General features: G+C 31.0%; 1 protein-coding gene across 1 annotated transcript; it reads right to left on the bottom strand.

The window, feature by feature from the left end:
• Window positions 1-1046: 1046 nt before the first annotated feature.
• LOC139854447 (uncharacterized) lies at window positions 1047-1547 on the bottom strand. The gene has a single exon (XM_071843750.1). The coding sequence runs from the start codon at window positions 1545-1547 to the stop codon at window positions 1047-1049; it is 501 nt and encodes a 166-aa protein (XP_071699851.1).
• Between the last annotated feature and the right edge of the window lie 12530 nt (window positions 1548-14077).

The following is a 14077-nucleotide window of genomic DNA, read 5'->3' as shown; positions in this document are numbered from 1 at the left end:
GTACAACTGGTGCAGCTCCGGGTACGAGATCAATTTAGAATTCTACCGATCTACGAGGTGGAAGACCAGGTAGTTCTTCGGGAAAGACGTTTAGAAATTCTCTAACAATTGGTACATCTTCAATTTGCTTTTCTTCAGTTTCGATCTCCTTCACATGTGCAAGGATAGCTTGATAACCTTTCCTCAGATACTTTTGTGCCTTCATGCAAGAAATCAGGTTAAGTTTTATGCCGGTTTTATCCCCATAAACCATCCAATTCTCCCCATTATCAAGGGGTATACGAATCGCCTTCTCGAAACACACGACTTCGGTCTATTCTTAGACAACCAGTCCATTCCTATTACTACGTCAAAGCTTCCTATTTCAATAGGCATCAGGTCCACCAAAAATGGTTTTCCTTCTAAAAATAAGGTACAGTCTTTGTAGATTTTATTAGCCTTCATAAGTTTACCATTCACCAGTTCAATACAGTACTTAGTGTCTATGGGTACATAGGTTTTGTCGAGCATGCAACTAGATTCTATGGATATGAAACTTCTATTTGCACCACAATCAAATAATACTGAAACAATGTGATTGTTTGGAAGAAACGTACCAGTAACCAAGTCGAGTCCTCACGAGACTCGTGAGCATTGATATTAAATGCTCCTCCTCTTCCTTTCTCTGGTCCTTTCTTGTTTGGACATTCATTTCTAAAGTGCCCCTTCTGACCGCACTCATAACACGTCTTCACCGTACCAGTATTAGCAGCAGTAGGATTTCCAGTACCAGTAGTCTTTGACCAGTAGTTCTTGGTCAGGTGCCCTATTTTCTTAGACTTCCCACAACTCACAGTGCATCTTCCCTCATGGTGTCTCTCACACCTTGAAAAGTAAGGAGGCTTTCCTTGATACCCTTTTCCAGAAACTTCCTGCTTTTTGGATGACTGGGAGTTGGAATTTCCAGTCCACTTCCTCTTATTATCCCCAGACTTCACCTCAGTAGCAGTCCGTTGAGTAATTTGATCCATGAGATCATTTTCCATATTAATGGTCTCTTGCAAAGTTTAGGGTTTAGAAGCATGAACACTAGCTTGAATGTTTTCAAAGAGACCCTTAACATAACGGACGATTTTCTTCCTTTCAGTTGGGACCATTCCCGAACAAAGCAGAATCAATTCCAAATAGCGGTTGGTGTAAGTAGCAAGATCAGTCCCAATAACCTTTAGATCCCATAACTCAGCCTCCATCTTCTTAACTTCATTATCGGGACAATACTTAGCAGTCATACGGGTTTTGATGTCTTCCCAAGGGATGGCATGAGCAGCCTCGAGACCTATAGGTCGAGTAATAGAATTCCACCAGGTCAAGGCCTTACCTTCCAGTGTGGAAGTAGCAAACTTTACCCAATTAGCTTGAGCACAGTTACTAATACTAAACACTGACTCCATCTTCTTAATCCAATGGGTTAGACCCATTGGTCCTTCAGTGCCTTTGAATGGTAGTGGCTTACAAGCCATAAACTCCTTGTAAGTGCAGTTTTGTCTCGTATTCGAGCCTCCAGGCATATTAGCCAATGCAGCAGAGATACCTTCATTGATAAGGGCTCAGAGTTCTTCAGGACTGTAAGTTCGTCTTCCAGACATTGTTCCTCAAATAATAAATACAGAGTTAGCATATTTTCAAATAATCGAGGTGAATTCTCCATTCGGATGAGGTCGTAGGGTGGTAGCTTGGTGAATGGCTAGGACTTTCATCCTCGGAGTCGACGAGAATGATGGGGTTAGCTTTCGACATATTATCTAAAAGAAAACAAGTAAATCTAGAGTAACAAGTAAGTAAGGCAACTTATAATCATCTAGTTATAGATTAGGCTTATTAACGTATCCTATAGGCAGACACACTAATGCATCCTAATTCTCTAAAACCAGAGCTCTGATACCAACTGTAATACCCCGTCAAAATGTGGCATTGACGTGCTGTATTACTAGAGGTCAAAGTCTGATTGATGCAAGCTATATGCAATGTTTTAAAAACAATAGTGGCATTTTATTCAAAAACCAAACGTTTTACAATATTTAAAGAAAACCAACAAAGTACTGATCAAAACCAAATGTATTTAAAATGTAAAGACATAATGCCACTATCAAAGTTTAAACAAATCTTCATTTCCAAATGCATGACCTCTACTGCCTTACTAGCTAGAGCGGAAGCATTCCCTAATTACCTGAGAATAAACATGTAAAATGTCAACACAAAGGTTGAGTGAATCATAGGTTTAAGTAGTATAAAGTATAGAGTATAGACCACAAGATTTGTTTATTTGCATGCTTTGCCGGCATCTTTAAAAATATAAAAAGATATTCTATAAGTTTGAGCACCCGGTAACTAAGCCTTAACGTTCGTTTACTACCTTATTTCTAAGCACACTTAACCATTGTGTACTACCTCAAATAGTATACGCCCGACTTATGCTAGCGCGACTAGCCCGGACGGGGATGTCAAGCCCTATGGATCCATATACAACTATTCGCGCCCACCAATTCCTAAACTGGTAGTTACTAGTTACCAAAGCTAAGGGATTTTCGGTTATAACTCAGCATAGAATGTAAGTTTTGTACTTGTGTATGACGACCAGAAAATTTCCGACCAAATTTAAACTTAAATTCCTATATGATTTCGACACGATAAGCAAAGTCTATTAAACCGAGTCTCAAAATTCTTAAATTGTTTACATGGAAAACATTTAACCTTCGACTGTTCCCGAGGATTCACGAACAAGTGTTTGTAAATATATATGTATATATATAAATGCAAGTGTATATATTAGTTTGAAATTATAAATTATAATTTAAACATTTGAGTTAAATATGTAAAATAAGACATAAAATAATTAAGTATAATTTAAAATGAAGCTTTATATAAATATGTATGATTATTATAAATTTTATATTATATAAAATGTATAAATAATAAATCTTTAATAAAAGTTATTATATAATATATGATTTCTAATTATTGTTAATACTAGTTTCATTATTATTATTAATATTAATATGAATGTTAAATATTAAAGTTTGTATTATTAATAATAGTATGATCTTTTAATATGCAGAATACAAATTAAATTAGATAATCAGATATACAGATTACATAAATACAGATAAAAAAAATTGGATATATATATAATTACATATACATAAATAACAGATATATATTTATATATAAATGTTTATACAAATAAATATATACATATACGAGTATATACAGATATTACAGCTGATTCTATTTCAATCCTTATCAAACTGTACGTAATTTCTTCTCTGTTCAAGATAGTACAAATCACGACCTTAATGACATTAAATCTGTTAGTAGTTGCAATCAGACTTTTATTCTTTGTTTTTTCTTGTTTGTTCATTCTTCTGCTGGATTCCTTGTGTCGACCCATCAATCTGCCATAAAGTAATCGATATGCTCAATAATATGGATTAACTCATTCATTCCTTCAATACCATCCTCCACCCATTTAAACTTTCACAAACCACCATTTAATCAACATCTGCTACTGCTAATGTACTGCTACAGCTGCTTGTTTTCTGTTTATATTTTTATCTCCATGAATCATCCACTATCATTGTTTACATTTTCTTGTTTCTTGTTTCTGCATATTCGATCAAACCACCATCTTCTTGTTCTTTAAATCGTGTTCATCCATTAACAATCAAACCAACACAACCCATTTGTTCTTCTTCCTTATACAAACCGAGAACACCACATTAAAAACCACGATCATAAACTACCAAACCATCTAACCTGTAAATGGCCTTGAACGTTTGTTTCCTATTACAGAAGACCCACAACTGGCTGCTGTACATCATCAACTTTTGCTTCCATTTATATTTTGTTGTTGATCATACAACCACCATCGACTGCAACCTGCCTTCTATCTTTTGATCTATACAAACACCACTACAAACTCCACTTGAATGTCATCATTTAGAGCCACTAACACCCATCGTGATCACAGCTGCAAAACCTGCTCGATTACTTCCTGGTTCCTACTTCATTTCGAACAACAAAATGGCTGTGTTTCCTTATATTTTTTTTCATTCTAGTCGTGACATATCATTGATAGTTATAATAATAGATAAAGTAATTATGAGTGGGAAACATGTATGACCACTACTACTTTAGCCATCTTAATATTATATTAGTGAATGGCAGACAAAAGGCCACCTAAAGATGATGTGGGGATATAATTGAAATGGTACACGAGGAAGGGGTTGCTATATATATATATGTATATATATATATATATATATGTATATATATATATATGTATATATATATATATGTATATATATGTATATATATATATATATGTATATATATATATATATATATGTTTTATTTCGGTCAAGTGAAAGGAATACAAACAGCCACTAGATGATTACTTGGGTCGAGCTTGTTTATTGGTTGTAGACAAACAAATACTTGAGTTAGGCTTTGCACTACTCATCAGCTGTTGGGCTGAAGCAGTTGGGCCGAGGCAGTTGGGCCAGATTATAGAATTGATCGAGCTGTTTTGTTTATGATAAAGGTTTAGGATAGTAAATTGAAATTGTGATCCTAATGATGCATGATAATGATGATGTTACATGAAATAATAAATACGAATGTGATTTTGACGAAGTTGTTGAATGATAAAATGATGATGACGATATGGTGGTGGTCGATGAAGATGAGTAAGTTCGATATGGTTATGATCTAGGATTATGATTAAGTGATGATGAGGTTCGGTTAAGTGACGATAAGATTAGATAATGATGATCGTGGTGATATTGATATAAATGAAAAACGATTATACATACAATGTTAGTGGTGAGGATGATCTCTTGAGTTTATGATGATAATAAGGTGATTAGGATATAAGATTAATGATGGAGATCATAGAATCATGATTATGATTCATGATGATCAACCAAAGACGTTTAGGTTGTTATCGGGTTAGCAGGACGTCGTTGGTTCAAACCCGGACTTGGGAAAAAAATTTTAGGACTACTCCCTTGAGGTAGTTTACTTATTACTCATTATTATTATTATTATTATTTTTATTATTATTATTATTATTATTATTATTATTATTATTATTATTATTATTATTATTATTATTATTATTATTATTATTATTATTATTATTATTATTATTATTATTATTATTATCATGTTTAAGGTAAGTAGTATTATTATTGAAACTAAATTTTTATAAAATTATCATATTTATTATTAGAACTATCATGATTATTACTATTAGAATTATCATTATTTTTATCATTATTACTTTTGTTATCATTTTTATTATTTCTAACACTAATATTATTATTTTTTATCATTATTATTATTAGTATTATTAATATATCAAATAAAGATTTTCTATATAAAAATATATTATTTACATAAAACATACTATATTAATATGTTTGTTATAAATATTAATTATCTATTTAATGTATATAAAAATAAATATAGTTAATTTAGTTATTAATGAAACGTACAAGTTACTAAAATAAAAATTAATAATAATACCTAAATCTGTTCGATTACCATTATATGTGTTAATATACATATAAATGATGTAGGTTCGTGAATCCAAGGCCAACCCTGCATTGTTCAGTATCGTCGTATGAATATTTTTACTACAAAATATTGTAGGGTGAGTTTCATTTGCCTTTTTACCCTTTATATTTTTGGGCTGAGAATACATGCGAAATTTTTATACATGTTTTACGAAATAGACACAAGTTATCAAAACTACATTATATGGTTGAATGATCGAAGCCGAATATGCCCCTTTTGCTTGGTAGCCTAAGAATTAGTAAACCGATATACTAATTGACGCGAATCCTAAAGATAGATCTATTGGGCCTAACAAACCACATCCGAAGTACCGGATGCTTTAGTACTTTGAGTTTTTATATCATGTCCGATGGATGTCCTGGAATGATAGGGTATATTTGTATATGCATCTTGTTAATGTCGGTTACCAGGTGTTCAATTCATATGAATGATTATTTTTGTCTGTATGCATGAGACGTATATTTATGAGAAATGAAATGAAAATCTTGTGGTCTATTAAATTAATGAAAAAGATTGTTTATGTTAAACTAATGAACTCACCAACCTTTTGGTTGACACTTTAAAGCATGTTTATTCTCAGGTATGAAAGAAATCTTCCGCTGTGCATTTGCTCATTTTAGAGATTTTACTTGGAGTCATTCATGACATATTTCAAAAGACGTTGCATTCGAGTCGTCGAGTTCATCAAGATTATTATTAAGTCAATTATAGTCGGATATATTATGAAATGATATGAATGCCGTCAACCTTCGATGAAATTAAAATTTATCTTTTAAAAACGTATGCAATGTTTGTGAAATGTATCATATAGAGGTCATGTACCTCGCGATGTAACCAAATGTAATGTATTCGTCCAGATGGATTAGGACGGGACACTACAGGTGGTATCAGAGCGGTGGTCTTAGTGAACCAGATCTTGCATTAGTGTATCTAACTGATAGTTGTTTAGATGCATTAGTGGGTCTGGACTTCGACCGTGTCTGCATGTCAAAAGTTTTGCTTATCATTTAGTGTCGAAAATTATTTGCTTATCATCCTTAAATCTAAACACATCTTACTGCCTCTATTACCTAGATAGTGTATAGACAAAACTCATATCTTGGCATATCTGCTAATTCATATCTTAGCGTATCTGTTACTGTTACCTTTGCCTGACAGCTTCCGTAGATTCCTCCGTAACTTTTGGGATTTTAGTATTATATATGCATATGTAAATTATGTATTGCAGGGTACTAATCTACATCCTATAATTTATTTCTTATCGAAAATCCTTCATCTAATCGTACGAAATGAAACTCGTCACTAGTTCAAGTTCTTTAGAACCCTACAGCTATTCCGACAAGGATGTTCACCTAAGCTCCGGAAGCAGCGTCACCAGAATGAATTAACCAATCAGCCATCCCCAAATCATCTGATGGGTTCGTAGTCTACTTAATCATTGGAGATAAGAAGAAGCGATCCCTTTCATCCACCATATTGTCCTCTGGGCGAAGAACCTGAAGCATTCACCGATGAACCAATCCGAAACACCATTTTCACTCTCATTTTCCGAATATCTCGCCACGATCATATTCTATCTAAAATTCTAAACCTTATTCATCCACTCGTTCCAACCGACAATCATCCTGGAATAATAGAAGAAGTCAACGAATTTCGCGCTCGGGTAGTGACTTTGGAGAATATGATGCAAAATTTACTAGTTTCAGCAACATCACCAGCACCAACATCAATACCAGTACCACCAACAACCCAAGTTCAACATCACACACCTCAACATCTCATTATGTACCTCGAGCGTAATCATCAATCTGCGTATCGTTCTACATCATTTATCTTCATTCGACATGGCGATTATGTAATCTCTAATGTTTTAGAGATTATATATTCTTGTTCTAACGATGAATCAAATGAGTTTAATATCATATTGACTCATTAAATCCATGATTACATCTGAAGAAAATATATATGTATATATATTTTCATAAAGATTGTAAATAAAAATTCTTTCGTACAAACTGTTAATGGTGAAAATATTTTAACGGGTAGGTAATACCCGAGGAATATTTAGATTTCACATTAATATGTTATACTGTACATTCTTCAATTCAGATTCAACCATCATTAACTATACTACGTACATCCACCGATATAAGTATCCGTTCACCATAGAATAACTATTTTCATTTAAATTCAATTTCATATTTGGATTTTGACCTATCAGAATCCAACAAGTGGCATAATGAAGAAATAATGGACACAATAAAAATTGTTTAGAAACAGACTAATTAACAATATGAAATTTTGTTAAGAAACCACGCTAACAAGATCTTAGCTAACTGTTCCTAGCTAACTGTTAATTCCGTACTACATTTTATTTTATCGAAATTTAATTATCGCAATTTAATTATCGCAATTTATTTATCGCAGTTTATTAGTCGCAATTTATATTCTTGCAATTTTATTTATCGTCATTTAATTTCTGTTATTTATTTTACGCACTATATTTATCGTTAATTAAATACTGTTATTTATGCATTTTAAATATCGGGACACGTATACAATATTTTGACATATCATATCGACGCATCTATATATATTATTTGGAATAACCATAGACACTCTATATGTAGTAATGATCGAGTTAGCTATACAGAGTTGAGGTTGATTTTATAATAATATATATACTTTGAGTTGTGATCGAGTCTGAGACATGTATACAATGGGTCACGAAACGTATTAATTAATTCGAATATTATATATTAAACTATATATGAATTATTAAATTCCTAATTGTGGACTGCTAACTGTGGATTGCCAACATTGGACAATTAAAATAAAATAAAATATTGATTATAACATATGAAACTAAACATTTCTTCAAGTTTGCCACTTGATTTCATCTTAAACCTCATTTGTATCTTGACGATTACAATCTGCGATTCAAACCTTTCATAATTCTTGAAAACACCTCAAATGAGAGGATGAACCAACCGCACTTCATCTATGGAAGAAAAGATTGATGCATATAGTTATGAACCTGAAAACACTCGGAACCTGAGTAAACGTTTAACACATATCTGTGCTAGCTCCTTTGGCATTGCTATTACAGAAAATAACATTGAAATTCTTTTTCAAATTAGCCAATTTTGTCACAGCTCCAGCAAATCAACGTCAATGTTTCTTTCGAATAAACCTTATTATAAAGATTACCCCTTCATCATCATTACCGGAGAACCTTTTATATTCCATCATATTACCAGTAGACGTACCAACAACCACGTTGCTTCTTGGCTTAAATCTCTTCGATAAATCACTATATTTATCAATTGAAGTCTTATCATGAACTCATTGGCATTTTGTAACGATAATTACCATACCAAATACCGGGAGGCATCAATCGATAATCTCAAATTTCTCAGCGATTCTACGACAACAATTTTATATATATATATATATATATATATATATATATATATATATATATATATATATATATATATATATATATATATATATATATATATAACTTCTTCTCCTAGATTTACAAACTTCAATTCTAAATTTTCAAAAAGCGCTTTAGCCTATGAATCAGTTTTCTAAGTTTTGAAAAAGGTGATGAAGCAGTTAAAACTGGAGACTGCCTAAACAGTCAAAAGTTTGATAATAAAGAATTGAGCAAACCATGAAGGAGACTCTGAATAAATCATAAGGACTAAACTTGTACATAAAGAATCTTGATGATTATGTTTCTGATGAAATCTTTGGTGATTACCTTGCTCCTTAAGCATTCTAACTCATTGTGAATGAATTTCTTCGTCACACTTTAATTCTAAAATTCTAAGATATTATCGTATCTTTCATTGTAAATATCCTCAATATTTCTGAAGATATCTTCATAAATATTCTCGTCCGATATTAATTATCTCTCCGCATTATCTGTATTACATCAGAAGGGAAACTGTTTTAGTTTCTAAATTCTAAAAAATTCGAGCTTTAAATATGAATGTTTTTGAAGTAGTGTTTAGGACTGAAGAATGAGTTAGTATAATATAATGACACTTGATCAACGTGATTATATTACAGTAAGTCATGCTGAGTTTCTAATGGAACGTGATGATTCACAGATTATAACGTCATCATGTGCCATGTTACTCGACTCTTACATTTTATCTAATCTATAAACATATCAAGAACATATTTTCTTGATAGTTCCATCTTTTCTCTTAAATTCTGGTAATTTGACTAGTCAGATTGTGCTATTACCATTCCTTTCTTAGAAAATTAACTCTGTTCATTTCGAAATTCATATCTACAAATTCTGGTTCATTATTAGCTTGACTTGAAGTCGGGAAGAGAAAATAAAAGTATGGAACTCCGAAATATAAAGGAGAAAATAAAGCCTGATAATAACACATAAATTACAAACCGTGGAAATTAATACGAATAGCAATATAAAGACACTGTATAATTAAGAATAGTGTCACCCAAGATAATAGTAGAAGTAAACAGATTTTTCTGGTGGAAGATTGAATAGAAGGATGACAGAAATGATAATTAGAAAAATATCAAGGATTAGAACTGGATTAAGCATTTTCACAATCTTTTGGATGTATGAACTAAGAAAGAAAGTATAGGAATGGTGAGAATAATGGAACAGAAGAGTTTAATTTATAATGGAGATATCAGATAGAATAATCAAGGTAGATCATCGTATTTAATTATGGAGATCTTAATTTCCTTATTCGCCGAAGAATCAAATCTTTTAGATTTCGAAGATTTTCTTTAAATCTCGCAAATTCTGAAAAATCCACCGTGACTACGTCAAAAGTTAAATCTCTATCTTTTGTGATAGCTTCACTCGTACTCTTCACATTATCGAATTGTTTTATCCACATTATTCAATAATGATAAAACTCTATTTATCAACTCTTATTCTTCATGAAAATATTCTTATGGTTAACCATGACGACCTTACTCAAATTTCGGGACGAAATTTCTTTAACGGGTAGGTATGGTGACGACCCAGAAATTTTCGACCAAATTTAAACTTAAATTCCTATATGATTTCGACACGATAAGAAAAGTCTATTAAACCGAGTCTCAAAATTCTTAAACAGTTTACATGGAAAGCATTTAACCTTCGACTGTTCCCGAGGATTCACGAACAATTGTTTGTAAATATATATGTATATATATAAATGCAAGTGTATATATTAGTTTGAAATTATAAATTATAATTTAAACATTTGAGTTAAATATGTAAAATAAGACATAAAATAATTAAGTGTAATTTAAAATGAAGCATTATATAAATATGTATGATTTTTATAAATTTTGTATTATATAAAATGTATAAATAATAAATCTTTAATAAAAGTTATTATATAATATATGATTTCTAATTATTGTTAATACTAGTTTCATTATTATTATTAATATTAATATGAATGTTAAATATTAAAGTTTGTATTATTAATAATAGTATGATCTTTTAATATGCAGAAGACAGATTAAATTAGATAATCAGATATACAGATTACATAAATACAGATAAAAAAATTGGATATATATATAATTACATATACATAAATAACAGATATATATTTATATATAAATGTTTATACAAATAAATATATACATATACGAGTATATACAGATATTACAGCGGATTCTGTTTCAATCCTTATCAAACTGTAGGTAATTTCTTCTCTGTTCAAGATAGTATAAATCACGACCTTAATGACATTAAATCTGTTAGTAGTTGTAATCCGACTTTTATTCTTTGTTTTTTCTTGTTTGTTCGTTCTTCTGCTGGATTCCTTGTGTCGACCCATCAATCTGCCATAAAGTAATCGATTTTCTCAATAATATGGATTAACTCATTCACTCCTTTAATACCATCCTCCACTCATTTAAACTTTCACAAACCACCATTTAATCAACATCTGCTACTGCTAATGTACTGCTACAGCTGCTTGTTTTCTGTTTATATTTTAATCTCCATGAATCATCCACTATCATTGTTTACATTTTCTTGTTTCTTGTTTCTGCATATTCGATCAAACCACCATCTTCTTGTTCTTTAAATCGTGTTCATCCATCAACAATCAAACCAACACAACCCATTTGTTCTTCTTCCTTATACAAATCCAGAACACCACCTTAAAAACCACGATCATAAACTACCAAACCATCTAACCTGCTAATGGCCTTGAACGTTTGTTTCCTATTACAGAAGACCCACAACCGGCTAATGTACATCACCAACTTTTGCTTCCATTTATATTTTGTTGTTGATCATACAACCACCATCGATTGTAGCCTGCCTTCTATCTTTTGATCTATACAAACACCACTAAAAACTCCAGTTGAACGTCACCATTTAGAGCCACTAACACCCATCGTGATCACAGCTGCAAAACCTGCTCGATTACTTCCTGGTTCCTGCTTCATTTTGAACAAAAAAATGGCTGTGTTTCCTTATAATTTTTTTCTTTCTAGTCGTGACATATCATTGATAGTTATAATAATAGATAAAGTAATTATGAGTGGGAAACATGTATGACCACTACTACTTTAGCCATCTTAATATTATATTAGTGAATGGCAGACAAAAGGCCACCTAAAGATGATGTGGGGATATAATTGAAATGGTACACGAGGAAGGGGTTGCTAGATATATATATATGTTTTGTTTCGGTCGAGTGAAAGGAATACAAACAGCCACTAGATGATTACTTGGGCCGAGCTTGTTTATTGGTTGTCGACAAACAAATACTTGAGTTGAGCTTTGCACTACCCATCAGCTGTTGGGCTGAAGTAGTTGGGCCGAGGCAGTTGGGCCAGATTATAGAATTGATCGACCTGTTTTGTTTATGATAAAGGTTTAGGATAGTAAATTGAAATTGTGATCCTAATGATGCATGATAATGATGATGTTACATGAAATAATAAACACGAATGTGATTTTGACGAAGTTGTTGAATGATAAAATGATGATGACGATATGGTCGTGGTCGATGAAGATAAGTAAGTTCGATATGGTTATGATCTAGGATTATGATTAAGTGATGATGAGGTTCAGTTAAGTGACGATAAGATTAGATAATGATGATCGTGGTGATATTGATATAAATGAAAAATGATTATACGTACGATGTTAGTGGTGAGGATGATCTCTTGAATTTATGATGATAATAAGGTGATTAGGATATAAGATTAATGATGGAGATCATAGAATCATGATTATGATTCATGATGATCAACCAAAGACGTTTAGGTTGTTATCGGGTTAGCGGGACGTCGCGGGTTCGAACCTGGACTTGGGAAAAAAAATTTAGGACTACTCCTTTGAGGTAGTTTACTTATTACTCATTATTATTATTATTATTATTATTATTATTATTATTATTATTATTATTATTATTATTATTATTATTATTATTATTATTATTATTATTATTATTATTATTATTATTATTATTATTATTATTATTATTATTATTAATATCATTTTTAAGGTAAGTAGTATTATTATTGAAACTAAATTTTTATAAAATTATCATATTTATTATTAGAACTATCATGATTATTACTATTAGAATTATCATTATTTTTATCATTATTACTTTTATTATCATTTTTATTATTTCTAACAATAATATTATTATTTTTTATCATTATTATTATTAGTATTATTAATATAACAAATAAAGATTTTCTATATAAAAATATATTATTTACATAAAATATACTATATTAATATGTTTGTAATAAATATTAATTATCTATTTAATGTATATAAAAATAAATATAGTTAATTTAGTTATTAATGAAACGTACAAGTTACTAAAATAACAATTAATAATAATACCTAAATCTGTTCGATTACCATTATATGTGTTAATATACATATAAATGATATAGGTTCGTGAATCCAAGGCCAACCCTGCATTGTTCAGTATCGTCGTATGAATATTTTTACTACAAAATATTGTAGGGTGAGTTTCATTTGCTTTTTTACCCTTTATATTTTTGGGCTGAGAATACATGCGAAATTTTTATAAATGTTTTACAAAATAGACAAAAGTAATCGAAACTACATTATATGGTTGAATGATCGAAGCCGAATATGCCCCTTTTGCTTGGTAGCCTAAGAATTAATAAACTGATCTACTAATTGACGCGAATCCTAAAGATATCCAAAGTATCAGATCCTTTAGTACTTCCAGTTTTTATATCATGTCCGATGGATGTCCCGGAATGATAGGGGATATTCATATATGCATCTTGTTAATGTCGGTTACCAGGTGTTCAATCCATATGAATGATTATTTTTATCTCTATGCATGGGACGTATATTTATGAGAAATGAAATGAAAATCTTATGGTCTATTAAATTAATGGAAATGATTGTTTATGTTAAACTAATGAACTCACCAACCTTTTGGTTGACACTTTA

Source organism: Rutidosis leptorrhynchoides, chromosome 6, assembly GCF_046630445.1.
Source record: "Rutidosis leptorrhynchoides isolate AG116_Rl617_1_P2 chromosome 6, CSIRO_AGI_Rlap_v1, whole genome shotgun sequence".
Taxonomy (NCBI): Eukaryota; Viridiplantae; Streptophyta; class Magnoliopsida; order Asterales; family Asteraceae; genus Rutidosis; species Rutidosis leptorrhynchoides.
This window is presented reverse-complemented; position numbering and strand designations above follow the sequence as displayed.